The sequence below is a fragment of the Bombina bombina genome, chromosome 5 (assembly GCF_027579735.1).
Source record: "Bombina bombina isolate aBomBom1 chromosome 5, aBomBom1.pri, whole genome shotgun sequence".
NCBI classification, from domain to species: domain Eukaryota; kingdom Metazoa; phylum Chordata; class Amphibia; order Anura; family Bombinatoridae; genus Bombina; species Bombina bombina.
Genome location: NC_069503.1, coordinates 405,900,172 through 405,919,562, shown reverse-complemented (window position 1 = coordinate 405,919,562; position 19,391 = coordinate 405,900,172). Strand labels below are relative to the sequence as shown.

At 39.1% G+C, this 19,391-nt stretch overlaps 1 protein-coding gene across 6 annotated transcripts in view; it reads left to right on the top strand.

The window, feature by feature from the left end:
* Window positions 1-19,391, top strand: part of SLC4A7 (solute carrier family 4 member 7) — a 558,274-nt gene that overhangs the window by 472,625 nt on the left and 66,258 nt on the right. For all 6 annotated transcript variants that reach the window (XM_053714241.1, XM_053714242.1, XM_053714243.1 and 3 more), the window contains 2 exons: window positions 14,113-14,216; window positions 16,073-16,247. In XM_053714241.1, the coding sequence (XP_053570216.1) occupies window positions 14,113-14,216; window positions 16,073-16,247 (279 nt within the window). The remainder of the gene's footprint in view (window positions 1-14,112; window positions 14,217-16,072; window positions 16,248-19,391) is intronic.

The window sequence follows — 19,391 nt, the reverse complement described above, 5'->3', positions numbered from 1 at the left end:
TATTTAACAGCTCTGCTGGAGTGCTCTTTGCCTTCTCCTGGAGGTAAATATCCCAGTAGTAATTAAAATGATCCGTGCACTCGTTTCTAAAAAGAAACAAATTTATCAGGTAAGCATACATTTTCTTTTTTTTGCATGTATGATGCTAAGAAGGTCTCATACTCATCTGTCAGTATAATAATTAATCTTCACTGAAACGTTTTAAGATGTATTGATAAAATATCAATAAAACATAAGAATGATGCCAAGCCGGTCCTCTTACACGACTGTCAGTAAAATAAATTATCTCCATTGACACGTTTATGGATGTAAAACAGTAAAATAAAACATTGATGCGAAGCTAGCCCTATAACAAAGCTGTCCTTCAACTACATTGTCTCCACTATATCTATGAAGCTCGCTCACGCAGATGCTGAGAGCAAGCTTCATAGATTCAGTAAATAAGTTTTTTTCTTATGCGCATGCGTATTACTGGTCACGGGAGCGTGCATCATGTGACTCTTCATCTGCGAGTAACAAATGTTACAATATGGTGACACACACCGCGTTAGGGTTAGATAGCAAGTGGAGCCCATTTGCGGGCGCGCAGTAATTAATCAGTCTTTACAAGTGGCTGGTTATTTCTACCTCGATCTCGCAGTAGAAATTAGCGCTCATAAAATTAAACAGAAATCAGTTCCTTATTCCTTCCCTATAGTTACAAAATTCATTCAGATTTAAATTATTATTTGAAACTTTGGAAAGGTGGTTTAAGTAATTTTTTCTGTTACTTCAAGATCCTCAAGGAAGCTGATGGGCTATCTCCAGTTGTACTTCTTTTCAAGGGCATCTAATGTTTCGACCAGCTGTGGTGTCGCCTTTTTTTGCGGGAGCAGCTTGTTTTTAATGAGATTCCTTATCTGAATCAGTTTCCAGAAGAATTGTCCTTAGAGGTTATTTATGATGCATTTTCTGGTTTGTGTGATGCAGTCACTCAGATAATTTGCATTCATGCAAAAATATGACTTTCGCTGCCTTCACTAGAAGGTGTTTATGGCTCACTAGAAGGTGTTTATGGCTGCGAATGTGTTCTGCTAATACAGGGGTAAATAACGAGTGGGGTGCAAATTAGTGCTCCCGCTTGTACGTTAATTTTGCTAGAAGTAAGCTTTTTGCATGCGTTGGGTAGTGCTAATATTACAAGTTGAAAGTAAAAAGTGCACAAATATCTCAAAACGCATTAACGTTTTCCCCCATAGACTTCAATAGAGCAAAAAAGTGGGCAAAAACACCCTAAGCCATGCGCAAACCCGATTGCTTTTACTCAAGTGTGCTAACCCGACATGAAATATGAATATTTCACAATCCAATGTTCTTTGGTAAAATATATATCTATTCCTATATGTGCAATATTTACAGTAAATACACAATTAAACACTTTATTAAATATGAATATTGCATAAATATGATTTTACATGCTTTCAGATACTTGACTGCAAAGAGCTCCAATGTATATATATATATATATATATATATATATATATATATATATATATGTGTGTGTGTGTGTTTATATGTCCGTAAATACATATATACACACACAAATACATATGTATATATAAATATATAATATCATCGGTCACTGAAGGGCACTCTCAGGTCTTAAATTAATTATTATTTCTTTCTTTTTTTATTTTTAAAAAGATATCAGAATTGTTGACGTTTCGGCTTATTCACAAGCCTTTTTCAAGACATCAATATTTTGGCTTATATTCAAGCATTTTCAATTGCAGCAATTCAACTGCTCTGCCCTTGTCTCAGCATCTCCATGTTGCTTGATAATCTAGCCCACATTGTCAAAATTGAGACTTTTAACGTTAGACTTTAAGGGTAAGATCTTGTTGGGCCCTTTCCATTGTTTTAGGCAACAGGGAGCTATTTTTGGCAAAATAAATAAACTAGAGCTATGGGTAAATTCAATAGAATCAGAGATCTTCTTCCTCTCTGCAAATGGATTTTTCCAAAACTACCTGGAAACTTAAAACAGTCTGGTATAAGTTAAAGTACAGCAAGATTTCACCTTCCAATGCACAGTCTGCATGAAGGTACGGCCCGACCCAGACTCGTAGCTGTCGGGGGGAAGGTTATGCCTTTTTTTTTTAGAAGGCTTGACTCCAGCCTGTTTGGGACTCCTAAGTTATATAAATAATTTTTCAAGGCTAAAGAATAGGTTTTTGGTCGCAACATCCTAGAGAGGTTTCTTTTGTGTCAAGTCTCAAAGATACCAGAGAAACGAGTGCCATTCCTTCACTAGGTTCAGGACCTGGAGGACATGGGAGTAAATTGCTCTAATTTCTGTGTGAGTACGCAAGAGGACATTTTTTTCTTGTCCCAAAGAGGGAGGATACGGGATCTAAAAAAAATAAACACATTTTTGAGGGTCCTCCCTGTCAGAGCTATTTTCCATTTATTCTTCAGGGTCAATTCACATCAACTATACACTTGAGGGATTTTTATCTGCTGTTTTTTATCCACAAGTAATATCTCCGTTCCTTCATTTTACATTCTTGAAGAACCACTATTAGTTTGTAGCTCTACTTTCCATTGTCAGAGCTCAGGGAATAGTTGTGGCTACCTACTTGGACAATATTTTAGTTTAAGCTTTGTCCTTTCCTTTAGTGACTCTTCATACAGAGAAACTACTCTGGTTGCATTGCAGTCATGGCTGGAAGGTAAACTTTGAAAGCATGCGTTGATTCCAGGGTTTCCTTGGGAGTTATCATAAGTCAGTCTCAATGCAATTGGTTTTGACGGTTCAGCGTAAGCTCAGCCTTCAATTTGTCTGTCGGAAGTTAGTTTCTTTCTCAGGTTTCTGTGCATGAAGGTGGTTGGTCTGAGTTTAGCAGCATCAGACACTATCCCGTTTGCAAGTTAAAGCAGTGTGATGGATTCCACATCAACTTATACAAGTTAATTCATTTAGATGATTCTTCTTCAAAAAACAAATTTTTGATTGTAGGCGTTCTGGGGTTCTTGAAGGTCCCATGGATGTTGGCCTCCTCATAAGGCAAAGGTTACCGATTACAATCTTGAAACTCTGTGTGACCTTCAGAGCTTCTTCAAGCGTAGCTTCTTCTCAGGACTGTTCCATTCATATCATCAAGGTAGTACCTGTAGTGTTCTTGCTCTGAAAGAGGTATCTCTGATCCTGAATTGGGCAGAAGTTTCTCAGTGTATCATCTCAGCACTTCACATTTCATCAGACTCTACACTTGGGAGAATTATCCCACAATCAGGAGATTTTAGAATATTATTGGGTGTGTTTCAAGAGTTCCCGGAGATCCACCTGAGGGAATCCTGCCTGTTCACAAACTCCCCATGTGTGCGTCGAGTCCGAGAGATCCTCAAGCAAAATTGATCGATGTTCTAGCAGTTCTGCGGTCTTTTCTTCTAGTTTCTCGTTTTCTTCCTATCTTATTTCATCTGAGGGTAATTGCTAAGATCAATCAGGGACGAATTTCATCAATTGTAATAACTCCTGCTTGGTCCTGCAGGGTGTAGTATGCGGAGTTGGTGCTAATTTCCAACACTCTTCCATGGCACCTCACTCAGTGACGAGATAGTTTATATCAAGGTTATTAATTTTACCAAAACCTTTAATCTCTCCATTTGACTGCTTGGAGATTGAACGCTTAGTTTTTCTCTCAGAGAGGTTTCGCTGACTCTGTTATGGATACCTTGATTCAGGTTTGTAAGTGAGTTCACTAGAGAAATTTACCACAAGGTGAGGAAGGTTTACCCTTCTTGGTGTTCGGCTCTGGGTTTTTCATGTCCGTTCTTCCTCTTGGAATTTAAACTAGGTGTTTTTGCAATCTTTCTTTTCTACCTATGCACACATTGGACCTACATTTGTTATCCTAAATGTTTTGCCTCTATTGGCTATTTCCTCTGCTAGGAAAGTCCCTGGGTTGTTTTAAGTACGTTTTACAGTTTATTACATAAGGTGGTCTCTTCAGAAAATATTAAAGGGTCAATCTACTTCAAAATCGTAATTGTTCAAAAAGATAGATAATCTATGTATTACCCTTTCACTAGCTTTGCATAACTGACACTGTTATATTAATACACTTTTTACCTCTGTGATTACCTTGTATCTAAGCCTCTGCAGACTGCCTCATTATCAGGGTGCTATTTACAGACTGGCATTTAAGCTAATTAGTGCTGACTCATGAATAACTCCATGGGAGTGAGCACAATGTCACCTATATGGCACATGAACGAGCAGTGTCTTGATGTGAAAAACTCTAAAAATGCCCTAAGAGAAAGAGGCCTGCAGGGGCTTACAAACATGCAGAAATTTAGAGGTTTAAAGGTTTTAACGTTTATCAATATAACAATGTTGATTGTGCAAAGCTTGGGAATGGGTAGTAAAGGCATTATCTATATTTTTAAACAATAACAATTTTGGAGTAGACTGTCCCTTTTAATCAGGGAATTGTAGTTCCTTCCATATGTCTAATATAAAATATTCAAAAGTGAGATTGTTACACAATCGGCATTACATTTTTTATCTACAGGCTACTAAAGACTTTCGGCAGTCTTCCAGTTATTTGTTTTGTTTTCAGGGAAGCGTAAGGGTCTGTTTCTTTAGCCTTATTGTTGAAGAATTTACTTTGATAGAGCTTTCTTGGAGGTGGACAGTCGCCAACTTTAAGTCATTACAGTTCATTTAACTTGTTCTGTGTCTACTTCTTGAGCTCTCAAGAATGAGGCATCAGTAGAAAAATTTTGCAAGGCTGCAACATGGTCGTCTTTACACACTTTCACCAAATTTTATCTATTTGATGTTTTTGCCTTGGCTGAAGCAGCTTTTGGCAGGAAGGTTCTTCAGGCTGTATTTTCTGGTAAATAAGTGCCTGCCTTTTTCTTTGTCCCACCCATTTTTTTATGGATTCCACAGCTTGGGTATTAGTTCCCAACAGATGATTCGTAGACTCTCAGCACCATAAGAAAGAAAACATAATTAATTCTTACCTGATAAAGTCATTTCTTTCTTGGTGCTGAGACTCTACGAAGCCACCCAATTTTTTTTGGTGACTACAGTTCTAGTTTGCACCTATTTATCCTATTATCTTTCTTACTTCTGCCTCCTATACTTTGCTATATGTAATACTTGGAGGGTCAGGGAAGTAGGAGGCATATTAAAGCTCTTGTTGTAGGGTGTCTTTGTCTCCTCCTGGTGACCAGGTGATGAATTCCCAACAGTAACAAATCATGGACTCCCACTACCAAAAGAGAAAAAAACATTTGGGCTAGATTATGAGTGGAGCGTGTTCACTTTATGTATGTGTCGGGTAGCACGCCTATTTCAAGTTGAAAGTAAAAAGCTTTTACTCACGCTATCTCAACTCATGCAAATAGCCAGAGTTAGTATATTGTGACTGTGTTAACATATACCCCTATAGTCTACAATGGAGTAAGAAAAATGGGGGAAAAACTAACACCCAACAAGTCACGCAAACCCGATTCCGTTTTCTCAAGTGTACTAACTCAACATGAAATATGAATATTTCACATTTCAATGTTTTTCACATAGCAGAATATGTACTATTTATTCTTAAATACATACTTCTTTATATAGATAATATATATTTCTATATATAGATATAGATAATTATATATAGATATAGATATATACAGATATAAGAAAGTCTATTCAAAAATACTAAGAACATATTCCCCTATGTGAAGAACATTGGAATGTGAAGTGTTTACAATAAATACAAACACTTCTTAAAAATTAATATTGCATAAATATGATTTTACATGTTTTCAGCTACTAGACTGCAAAGGCTCCAATGCACTTGCAGTATCTCACAAAAGTGAGTACACCCCTCGCATTTTTGTAAATATTTTATTATATCTTTTCATGTGACAACACTAAAGAAATGACACTTTGCTACAATGTAAAGTAGTGAATGTACAGCCTATATAACAGTGGAAATTTGCTGTCCCCTCAAAATAACTCAACACACAGCCATTAATGTCTAAACCCTTGGCAACAAAAGTGAGTACACCCCTAAGTGGAAATGTCCAAATTGGGCCCAATTAACCATTTTCCTTTCCCGTTGTCATGTGACTCGTTAGTGTTACAAGGTCTCAGGTGTGAATGGGGAGCAGGTGTGTTAAATTTGGTGTTATCGCTCTCACACTCTCTCATACTGGTCACTGGAAGTTCAACATGGCACCTCATGGCAAAGAATCATCTGAGGATCTGAAAAAAAGTATTATTCTCTACATAAAGATTGCCTAGGCTATAAGAAGATTGCCAAGACCCTGAAACTGAGCTGCAGCACGGTGGGCAAGACCATACAGCGGTTTCACAGGACAGGTTCCACTCAGAACAGGCCTCTCTATGGTCGACTAAAAGAAGTTGAGTGCACGTGCTTAGCATCATATCCAGAGGTTGTCTTTGGGAAATAGACGTATGAGTGCTGCCAGAGGGTAGTGAATGGGTTGTGGGGCAGCCTGTCAGAGCTCAGACCATACGCCACACACTTCATCAAATTGGTCTGCATGTCTGTCGTCCCAGAAGGAAGCCTCTTCTAACGATGATGCACAAGAAAGCCCGCAAACAGTTTGCTGAAGACAAGCAGACTAAGGGCATAGATTACTGGAAACCTGTCTTGTGGTCAGATGAGACCAAGATAAACTGATTTGGTTCAGATGGTGTCAAGCGTGTGTGGCGGCAACCAGGTGAGGAGTACAAAGACAAGTGTGTCTTGCCTACAGTTAAGCATGGTGGTGGGAGTGTCATGGTCTGGGCCTGCATGAGTGCTGTCGGCACTGCGGAGCTACAGTTCATTGAGGGAACCATGAATGCCAACATGTACTGTGACATACTGAAGCAGAGCATGATCCCCTCCCTTTGGAGACTGGGCCACAGGGCAGTATTCCAACATGAAAAGATATAATAAAATATTTACAAAAATGTGAGGAGTGTACTCACTTTTGTGAGATACTGTGTGTGTGTGTGTGTATATATATATTTTCTTTTACATTTTTCAGTTGTACAGTGGAATGCGTCTAACAATAGGTATCTAGGAACATTCTGTTGCCACAGTTGTCAGGAGCCCTAGGTCATTAGTCAATCTCCTAATAAAGCATAAACACATCTTAGGTCGCATTTGCTAATTATGAAATTTATTTGTTATATGTGTCCCACATGATTTTCATTAAACCGTATGACACCTCAGTCCTCAACTTGATGTATGCATATTCCTCTAATTGTAAGATATGTTGGAAAGTATGGAGCCATTCAGCAACTGTGGGGATGTGTTTTTGTTTCCAATGCCTTGCAAGTAATGTCTTCATGCCATTACTTGCAATAAAGATTAGTTTTTTCACTTGTGTTTGTGTTTTTCTTGGAATAATATTAAATAGCCAGATGCGAGGATCCGGTGGAATCGTGACCCCAACCATTTCCGAAGTCTCCCTTGCCACTTTTTCCCACATTTCCTTTATCATAGTACAATCCCACCAGATGTGAGCCATGTTCCCACTGCCATTTTCACACCTCCAGCATATATCACTTGCCGTCCTATAGAGTTTATGTATCCTAGCTGGTGTGTAATACCATCTTTGGATTATTTTTAAATTTAGTTCAGTTAGCCGGCTGGAGGAGGAGACCTTGGTTACATTCGTGAAAATCTCTGAGACCTCTCTTGGTGTCATGTCTAGGTCCAGTTCTGTATTCCACCTGTCTATGTAATACGGAGTGTAGCCATGAGGTGGGATTTGTAGTAGTGCATGAGAAATAGCTAATGTCTTTTTATGTGGGGTGTCTGATCTACAAAGTGATTCAAATGCAGTCATGGGCCTCACTAAATTCCTTCGATCGGGGTGTTTTGTGATATATGATTGGCATTGGCGTAGTAGTAACCAATTTTTTGATAGGTCAATTCCCTCTGTCGCTAACTCTTCTAGGTTATAAAATTTGTGCTCATTATCTAACTGATATGCCGCTAAGGTTCTTCGCTTGTTGGATAGGGTTTTGCTGGGGAAATTCAGCCCCGGTATAAAGTCTGTATTATTTGTAAGGGGTGTTAACGGGGAGGGTCTTGAGGATATATTAGGGTATGATATTAGTATATTGTTCCAGACCCGGAATGTCTCTGCAATGATAGAGTTAGGATGATGTTCTAAAGAGATCTGTTTTGGCGGAAGCCAGCAGAGAGACCCCAGGTGTGTCTTATTCGCAATATCATTCTCCAGTACCACCCAAGCCTTAGTTGGGAAGTTCGGGTACCAATCAATGATCCGTTGTAAGAATATTCCCGTACGGTACTTTTCCAAGTCAGGAACCCCTAATCCACCCCTTTTAGTTGGCATGCACATTAGTTGCTTATTGATCCTTGCTGGCCTATTTTCCCATACGTATGCTAATAGTTTGGATTGTAATGAATTAGTGAAGTTCTTGGGTGTGGGGATGGGCAGGGTTTGGAAGATGTATAATAACCTTGGAAGGACATTCATTTTTAGGACTGTGATTCTCCCTAACCAGGAGATATTCTTTGATCTCCAAGCTGAGAGATCTGCTATGATCTTTTGTTGGATGGGGACATAATTTAGTTGAAACATTTCGTCAGTTGTTGGGGCTAAGTATATGCCTAGGTATTTCAAGGAATTCCCTCTTTTTTTGAATGGACATATCTGACATATATTTTGGGATTGCAGGGGATCATGATTTAGCAAAAGCATCTCTGACTTAGATTTATTGATGAGAAAATTGGATACTTTTTGGAAATTGTCTAGTTCATCACAAAGGGAGGGTATAGAGGTTGCGGGGTTGGTAAGGAAAAATAAAATATCATCAGCATATAATAAGATCTTATGGGTAGAGCCCGCTATGTCTAGTCCCTGGATTGAGGATTTTTCTCTAACTGCCAAGGCCAAAGCTTCCACTATACAGGCAAACAGCAATGGGGATAGAGGGCAACCCTGGCGGGTCCCATTTGATATACTGAATGGATTAGACAGATGGCCATTGACTCTGACCTTAGCTGACGGGGAGTGGTAAAGGGCGAAAATCCTTGATATGGTGGTCTTTCCCAGATGGAATTTTTGTAATGTGGCCCTGAGGAATGTCCAACAGACGCGGTCGAACGCTTTTTCCGCGTCTGTTGAAACCAGGGCTAGGGGCAATTTCTGTTGCTGGGTGTATTCTAGGAGATGTATTGCCCTAACGGTGTTATCCTTGGCCTCTCTATTTTGAATGAAACCTACTTGGTCATTCTTAATAAGCTGGGGCAGTACCTGATTTAAACGGTTGGATAGAATTTTTGCATAGATTTTGAGGTCCGAATTCAATAGTGAAATGGGCCTGAAATTCTCCACCCTGTCTGGGGGTTTGCCTGGTTTAGGCAAGACCACTATATGAGCTTCCAGGTTAGTGTCTAGGAATGGGTTCTCCTCACTGATGCTGTTAAACAAGTCTAATAGTTGTGGTATTAAAATGTCCTTGTATTGTTTGTAGTAACTGTTTGAGTAGCCGTCTGGGCCTGGGGCCTTCCCTGTAGGGAGGTCTTTTATTACTTTCTTGATTTCCTCATAAGAGAAAGGACTATCCAGTGAATCTATCTGTTCCTGTCTCAGTGTGGGGAACTTTAGTTTCTCTAGGTATTCCTGTGTCAGTGAGCTATTTTTCAATTGTGGTGGATTTTCCCCTCCTTTACTAATATTGTATAATTGCTCATAATATGTTCTGAATGCCTCAGCTATTTGGGTAGTCGTGTATACATCTTTCCCCTTGATGTCTTTTATCTGTAAAATATATGTTTTATTAATTTTCCTTTTGAGTTTTCTGGCGAATAATGAGCTGCTCTTGTTGTTACCCTCAAAATATGTTTGCCCCAGTTTTATTGCGTGTTGCTTGCACTCCTTATCTATAATGGTTTGTATCGTGGATCTACAATCTTCTATTGCTTTCAGTAATGTGTGATCATTAGTGTTATATTTGTGTTGTTTTTCTAGCTCTGAAAGCCTAGTAAGAGTATTGTGTAGATAAATTCTTTCTTCCTTTATTTTGTGAGCCTTCAAGCTTATTAATTCGCCTCTAACCACTGATTTGTGGGCTTCCCACGAGAGCCTGTTATCTGATATGGAGGCTTGATTCAGTGTAAAGTATTCAGCTAATGTTTTTTCTATTTTGAATGCATAGACTGGATCCCTAATTAAATTGTCATCTATTCTCCATGTGTGTGAGATTTTATTCATTAGGGGCCAATATATAGTGCAGCCTACCATCGAGTGGTCCGACCATGTTCTGGGATAAATGGTGAGTTCCTTTACCCTAGCTAAGCTGGCTACGTCTAGCATGATGTAGTCAATGCGAGAGTATCGGGCATGGGGGTGTGAATAAAAAGTGTAATTTCTTACGTCCGGATACTTCACTCTCCAAGCATCGTGAACCGTGAGGTCTTTTAGACACTGTCGTGTTGTGTTAATTATTTTGTTGGGGACGGATGAAGTGTGATTGGAATTGTCCATATAGGGGTCGAGTGTAAGATTGAAGTCCCCTCCAAGAATTAGGGTACCTTTGGACACTTCTAATAGTAAGTTAGTTAAATGTTTAAAGTATGCGTCTTGTCTAGTGTTGGGGGCATACGTGCAGACCATGGTCACCACTGTATTAAATAGCTTACCTATGACAATCAAGTATCTCCCTTCCCTGTCCCTATGTACCTTGATCTGCTGGAAGGGTATATTTCTTTTGATTAGGATTCCCACCCCATTTGTTTTGGTAGAATTGGATGCATAAAACGATTCTCCATATTTAAATTTAAATGTCTTAGGTTCCCTACCCTTTACAAAATGTGTTTCCTGTAAAAACACTATATCCCCCCTTTTATCTTTTATGTCTTTTAGCACTACGCTTCTTTTGTGTGGGCTATTGAGACCTTTTGCGTTTGCCGTTAGAATGTTAAGGCTATTCTGTCTGTTTTCTGTCATCTAACTCAGTAAGAAGACTAAATATAAACTTGATTAACACTTGGAATTTATCTTGTACCTTAATTGTGTAGTGTTTCCATTCAAGGCAACCATGTCGACCGTGCATTTGCTCCTGACCTGTGGCAACTTTAAAACAGTAGTTTAAGACTTTCAAGGCAATAAAACAAAGAACTGCATTCACTTCGTATAATATAAACATTTCAAACATTACAATCTGGGCACAATTTATCTTGTGCTATAAATCCCAGCTAGGGGGGATTGCTGGTTGACTCCTCTTGCCAATATAAACATTGCTAGGGGGAGGGAGGGGGTGGAAAGCTTATCCATTTAAGACATTTCTGGGGGTCTTTTCGGAGTCCATAGTATCATGACAGAACCAAACTTAATCTAACTCTTTATACATACATTAGTAATGATTTGATTAACCATTTAACAGATCCGGCTATCAGAACCGGATAACTTACAAACTTAACCCAAATGTTAACTTTTCTTTTACGTTGATCAATGTCCATATGACCTGCTTCACTTATCATTTTAGTGTCCTATATGACATTTCACTAAGTTCAATATAGAATTATCTCACCCACAAATTCACTGTCCTGTTATTCATCCTGGGTCACTGCTGGACGATGTTGAGGGCTTTGGTCTTTTCTCCTTCCTTTTCTTCGCTATGACCGTTGACCAGGTCGGCTTTTGGTTCATCTGCTTGCTGAAAGATGTTGCAGCAGTTGGCAATCTTGACCTTTCTTCAGCTGTAGTTGGTGGACTAAAAGAGATGTTCAGTAGTTGAGATAGGTCCTCTAGGTCTTTAGGTGATCTGTATGTCACTGATCTTCCTTCGTGTTGCACATGTAGGCAAAAGGGATAGCCCCATTTATATCTTACATTCTTTTCCTGTAGTACTTTAGTTATAAAGCGGACCTCCTTTCTTTTCTGCACTGTTATGGGGCTAAGGTCTAGAAATATTTGTAGGTGGTGATCTAAGTATGTTATTTGTCTCAGTTGTCGTGCCTGAAGCCATATCTTCTCCTTGTCTGTGTACCTCAAAAACCTTAGAATAATATCTCGTGGAGGTGCATTCGGTGGTGGAGGGGGCCGTAGGGCTCTGTGTGCCCTGTCCAGTTCCATGTCAGGAGCCTGTTGGTCATTCTGTAAGTGCTTAAACAGCCCTTGTAGGTATTTCTGCTGGGGTAATGGATTCCGGTGTTCCCCTTACCCTCAGATTGTTTCTACGGCCCCTGTTGTCGAGGTCTTCTAGTTTATCATCCATAGCTTCCATATAGGCTTCTTGCTCTCTGGCATGAGTTGTTAGTGAGTCCACTATTTTATCTGTGGAATCTTGGGCTTCTTCTATGGATTCTATCCTGTTTCCTATTTCCTTTATGTCATGTTTCATTGAAGACAGTTCAGATTGTATTAAGTCTTTCAAACCGTCAAAGTCAGCCTTGGTAGGCAGCTTAGCAATGTCCATTTTTAGCTGATCTGCATATTCTTTTGATATCGCCACTGACATGGAGTTAGGCTGTGTCTCCATTGTAGTTTTGTCTGCTTCCCTATGGGGGTTTTCTTGAGGCTGGAAAAAGTTGCTTACAGGTACTGGTGAGAGTGTTTGATTTTTTAATACTTTGCTCGGTTTGTTCTGCTTATTGAGTCTTTTTGGGGCCATCCCCAGTGGCCAATTTCTGTTTATTGGTGCTTATTTATGGGTAGGAAGGTAGGTTCGTCACAGCTTGTGCTTTATGATCCTCATGTGAGAGAAATAACTGTTATAGGGGACATGAAAGTGCCGGGGCTATTGTGTGCCACGTGGGCCGTCATATAATCTGCAGCGTTAAGTTTTTAAGCACATTTTTCCCCTTGCTTATTGTTTTGAACAGATGTGTTTCATACCTGTCACTTATGTTTGGTCTCCAGAGCTCCTAAGATCGTGAACCATGTAGCTCCTCATCCCTCTGAGAAAATTGCAAATCTGCGCCCCTCCGGTTTTACAGGCTGTCAGGGCTTGGGCCTACACAGCGTTATCACTTTACATTACGCCTCCCGTTTTTATCATCAGAGTTTTTCTTGCACCTGCCTATCCCCCGAGTGTAGATAGGTGATATGCCATTAAGTGGTCCTGTATTTCAGAGTCCGACTCTTCTTTTTTGGCTAAGGTTCGTCTAACCTGCTCAGAGCTTCAGTCTTTTGCGGCCATTTCCAGCTTGGCCTCGCTCCGCCCATAAAAGATTTTTTTTTATTTATTTTTTTAACACTCGGCTTGTAAAAACATGATAAATCACTGTTTTGTTTTTGTTTAAGTCATAAGAGCTGATCCCAGATGGTGAATTGCACTTGAGGAATTGTTGGTTCCTGGTTGAGCACTTCTCATTTTGCAGAAATGACCATTTTGTTTATTAATATGATAAAGGAGCATGTGCAAGAGAATCAGTTGTGCATAAAGCCAAGATATGCCATTTGAAACAGGTTGAAATTGTTTTTCAACTTAACCAGGCTGTTTGATAGCAATAAAAATCACAGTAAAACTTTGTGCAGAACATGTTAGAAACCGTTGTCAGATTCTTTCAAATCAAAATATTGAGGTCATTTTTGCAGTTTAAAGTAAAAAAAAAACCATGCTTCCAAATGAGCTAGAATTTCCATAACTTTATGTTCTAATGGATTGGAATAGACCTCATATCAGGAATAAAATATATATCAATCTCTAAAGTTGTAATTTGACATGATTGGAAGATGAGTTTTGTTGAAGGTGAACTTTAATCAGCTTGGTATATTTGTTTCACTGCAATATTATTATAGCATCCAAAAGTCTACTGTAATGCATTATATGTCAAACAAAAATACATAAGTTCCACTAATAAAAGTTAAAATTATGTTTGCTAGAACATACTGAATAATATATATATATATATATATATATATACACACACACACATAATCTCATGAGCTATTTGTAATCTTTTCACTCTCAGTTGAAGGCTGTTACAGTCTTTACACTGGTAAAGTCAAATTATTTATAAGGAAAGCTTCTACTGGACAGTTGATCATACTTATCCTTAAATGGTGCTTTGCTTATTGTCATATCAATCTGTGTCACAATAACAATCTTATCCATCACCTATACAGGAGAAGAGGAAGATTCCAACCTTCCCAAATGGCTCTACACCCATAGGTGAGACGATAAAAGAGGAGGCTCATCATACTGGTCCAGAGCTTCAGAGAACTGGAAGGTATGTTTAGTCATCTTATACATGACATTTGCATAGTTATAAGTCCCCTAAACTTGTAATTAACTCTGAACTTCCCCTTTACTACAAATAGTATATCATTATTTATTTTAGTGAAGCAGAGACTGTTTATCATTACTGCTCTGAAGAAGTGTCCTTCACAACATTTACATTGTGTAGTTTCAGCATAATAAATGTATTTATAAACGCTTTAAATATGCAAAATATCTACTTTTCAGCATTATTATTATGGTCATTAGGAGATTTGTTCTGTTTGTCTCAAATAGAATTAAAGTGATGGTAAATTTCAGACTTTAAGAATGTTGCAATAAAAAATAAATTAGTTTGCAGTGTGTTTATCTATCTATCTATCTATCTATCTATCTATCTATCTATCTATCTATCTATCTTGTAATAAAAGATTTATAATCCTAATTGGTATTATCTGTTACTCTGCCCCCCTTAATTTCCTCTTTTGTCTGGGATGAGATGTATAGAGCAGTCAAATCCACTCTCTGCATAAGCTTTCTAAGGTGGGAGGCCTCCGCCCCTCGAGGGCAAGGGGCGCTGCCGGTGACATACCACTACTCTTATCATTTTTTCACTTGCCCAGTGAGGCGGGGGGGGGGGGGGCAAGCCCTGAGGGGCTCTCGCTTCTGGACCCAAGCGCCTGGCCCAGCCGCCGGGCAGGACCGCTCTGACTTCAAGATTGTCAAATGATATATGTTGATTGGATGTTCACTGGAATTGTAATAAATAAAAAAAAAAGTGTTTATCCAAGTGGGCCGGCATCACATTGCAATAGAAGCATTACTATATGCACTAATTTACCCTTTCACAGATGGATTAAAAACAAAAAGAGGTACACATATACTTTTTTTAATGGCAACGATTACATTTATAGCATTTGATTAGTTAAAATTTACCATCACTTTAACCCTGCAAATATAAGAAATTCTAGAAACCATGAAACTAAAATACGTGTTTGAGGTCACTTATTGCAGATATATACTGATTTAGTAAGTGATTTCAAAAAACAGATCCTTATGTATCAGTGCTCTTCAACTAAAAATGCTATTTATAGTTTTACAAATGTGATAATTAAAAATATATATGAATATGTCCACAAATATTGTGTTTGATAGTTTCACAAGTATTTTAATTGAAAACTGCTAATGACAAACGGTTAATTCCTTAGAGTCCATAAGCTGTTTAAAGAAAGCAAAAAACACTTGAGAGACTATTTCTCTCCTTATACATTATGCAGAACATTTATGAAATATTTCTCAAAAATACTTTCTTTTATTTTTCAGGTAATAGTTCTTGTAGTCTTCTAAAAACGTTTCAAAGTAAAAAATATGGTTGCTAATTTTCTTTTATTTGGATACATAAAGCTTTACCCATTTGTTTCGAGACAAATAGAATAATGTAAAGTTTTTTGTTTTTTTTACAGGAAATAAACTGTATTTATAACAGATGTTAGTAGATCTATTTTTCCGCTAGTATATACATTTACCTGTGTCTTCTAAAGGTATTAATAAACGCCTATTAACTATGAAAAATGTTATTGCTTAATAATATTCATTACAAGTAACCTCCTTTCTGCATTTATCAAAATAGACAGAAGCTATATTTGTAGTTTCCGTGTCTTTTTTTCCTGAGTTTACAAAATTAAAATAAAAATTTTGGGAATATCTAATTTAACTTCAAGCAGAAATTAGCCCTACATGACCTTCACAAGGCCAGTCTTTAGTTTTATTTATTTTTTTCTATTTATTTATTTATTATTTTTTTCTAAAGAAAAAAGTAGCTAGGCTCCTACAGTGTACAGTTTGACGAGTTTCATCTCACCTATTTAGGCTTTTTGGTGGTTTGATGTTTGACATCAAAAGGAAAGCTCCTTTTTTCTTGAGTGACTTCAAGGATGCATTTAACCTGCAGTGCCTGGCCTCCGTTCTTTTCCTATACTGTGCCTGTATGTCTCCTGTAATCACTTTTGGAGGTCTGCTGGGAGAAGCTACACAAGGCAGAATAGTGAGTACAAAGAAAGATTGGTAGTGGCAGGTTTTTAGACCTTCCCAGGAAGGCATCCATTTTCTATTGTCTCATTTGTTCATGCTTGATCCAAAGAGTCTACCCCTTACTATATGACCTTCCCTTGATTATGGTAACTACTGTGACAAACTGGGGAATCCATGTGAAAAGAAGATGGATAGTTTGAGGTAAAATATTTATTTCTTAAAATGTGAAATCCACAGTGGTATGACCAGTATCTTTGGAGTTTTTCATCTATGAGTATATTTATTGCTATTTTTTACTTCTAGGTCTTATTCGCAGGTTTTGTTTTTCATTCAGCTGTTTAATTACCTAATTTACGTGTGTGTTTTTCTGTCAGAAATATTGTTAAAATATGTCTTAAGAATGATGTCAACTATTGTTTTAATCTGTATGACCACCTTTCTTAAAACTGATCAATTTTTATCAATGTGTTGTATCACGACTTATAATTGCTTTATGGTCTATAATTATGGCAGTGTGCAGTGTTTTTTTTTTGGACTTGACTTTCCCTTTAATGTTAATATCTTAATTCTAAAATTACATGTGTGGTATAATTTGAAGATAAACATTTTGGTCTAGATTACAAGGGGAGTACGAAATATCGATTTCGCAAAAGCGATATTTGCACTCCACTTAGTAATACCAGTGCACGCAAAATTTGCACTGGTATTACAAGTTAGTTACAATGCGAACGCATTTGGGCAGCAAATTTTAAATATATATGTATATGATTATATACATATATATTTATATGTGTATATTACTATTATTCTTTATTTATAAAGCACCAACAGATTCCGCAGCGCTGCCCATGGGTACAAGGATAGAAGTACAACGGAGAAACAATACAATAAAAGACAACATTTTACAGACAGATACAGGGGGAATTGAGGGCCCTATTCCCATTGGAACTTACAATCTAGATGGGTAGGTTGATGGGAAACAGGAGGTGGGGTCTTTAAAGGTGGGAATGATATTAGTGGGGAGATGAGGGAAACTGTTGGGTTAGTGAAGTTCATTTGTTAATGAGTCGAGTGATAGGCTTCCCTGAACAAAAAGGTCTTTAGGGAACGTTTAAAGGAGGAGAGGTTAGGGGAGAGTCTGACGGCTCAAGGAAGTGCGTTCCAGAGGTTTGGAGCCGCATAAGAGAAGTCCTGTAGTCTAGCATGAGAGGAGGTGATGTTAGAGGACGCAAGGGGCAGGTCATTGTTGGATCTTAGGGGACGGGCTGGAGTATATTTGCTGATGAGTGAGGACAGGTGTGGTGGGGCAGCATTGGTGAGGGCTTTGTAGGTCAGGGTGAGAATTTTGAATTTAATTCTGCTGTGAATGGGGAGCCAGTGAAGGAACTCACAGAGAGGTGCAGCAGAAATGGGGCATTGAGAGAGGTGGATTAGCCTGGCAGATGCATTTAGGATGATCTAGGTGTCATCAGCATAGAGGTGGTAGTTGAAGCCATAGCTGTTGATAAGTTTACCCAGTGAAGAAGTGTAAATAGAGAAGAGTAGAGGACCCAGGACAGAGCCTGGCAGATGCATTTAGGATGATCTAGGTGTCATCAGCATAGAGGTGGTAGTTGAAGCCATAGCTGTTGATAAGTTTACCCAGTGAAGAAGTGTAAATAAAGAAGAGTAGAGGACCCAGGACAGAGCCTTGAGGTACGCCAACAGACAGAGGCAATGGAGAGGAGCAGCCACCAGCAAAAGAGACTGAGAAGGATCTGTTAGAGATAAGAGTGAATCCAGGAGAGGGCAGTGTCACAGAGTCCAAGAGAGCTGAGAGTCCGTAGGAGAAGGGGATGGTCAACAGTGTTAAAGGCAGCAGAGAGGTCAAGTAAGATGAGTATAGAGTAGTAGCCTTTGTTTTTAGCAGAAAGGAGATTGTTAGTAACCTTGGTGAGGGCAGTCTCAGTTGAGTGTTGGGGACGGAAGCCAGATTGCAGGGGGTCGAGCAGTAAGTTGGATGACAGGAAGTGGGTTAGGTGATCGAAAACTTTTTTTATAGGATTTTTGAAGGTAGCGGGAGCAGTGATATGGGGCGATAGTTTGCAGGAGAGTTAGGGTCAAGGGAGGGTTTTTTGAGGATGGGGGTGACCTTTGCATGTTTGAAGGAGGGAGGGAATGAGCCAGTAGAAAGGGATAGGTTGAATATGTAGGTAAGAGCTGGAGTGAGGGTGGGAGACAGAGAAGGTATTAGATGCAAAGGAATAGGGTCAAGTGGGCAGGTAGTGAGGTGTTTGGAAGACAATATGGAAGCCACTTCACTCTCAGTGGTTGGGAGGAGGATACAGAGAGCGGCAGAGGGGGTGACTGGGAGTGAAGTTGGGAGATTGAAGGCTTGTGTTGGGATGTTTTTTCGGATGGTAAGTGTTTTATTGAAAAAGTAGTCAGCCCGGTCTTGAGCACTGAATGGAGATGTGGGTGGTGTTGCAGGTGGGTAGAGAAGAAAGTTAAAAATGGAGAAGAGTCTTTTAGGGTTTGAGGAGTAAGTGGATATAAGAGAAGAGAAGTAGGTTTGCTTAGCTAAGTGAAGGGCAGAGGTGTAAGAATAAAGGATTAACTTATAGTGCATGAAATTGGGTTCAGAGCGGGATTATCTCCAGGCACGTTCAGCAGTGTGGGAGCATTTTTGTAGGTGGCGTGTTTGCTGGGAGTGCCAGGGCTGGAGCTGACGACGTGGGGCTTTGCGAAGTCGGGGCGGAGCGAGGGTGTCAAGTGCAGAGGAGAGAGTATTGTTGTAATGGGTATGGCAAGGTCAGGGCAGGATATCGTGGGAGGTGTGGGGGAGGCGTATTTGAATAAGTTTGGAGAGTTGGGGAGGGTCAACAGTGTGCAGATTTCTACAGATGAGGGGGAGGAGTAGGTTTATCCTGTATATTAAGATTAAAGGTGAGCAGATGGTGGTCTGAGATGGGAAATGGGCTACAGTCAACATCTGGGAGATAGGAGAATACCAGATCAATAGCGTGTCTGTCGCGGTGGGTAGGGAATAGGGTGGATTGTAATAGGCCAAAGGAGTTGGGGCAGATGGGTTGTCAATGGGGATGTTGAAGTCCCCCAGAATTAGAGTAGGTGTATTTGTAGAGAGAAAGTAAGGAAGCCAGGCAGCAAATTTGTCAAG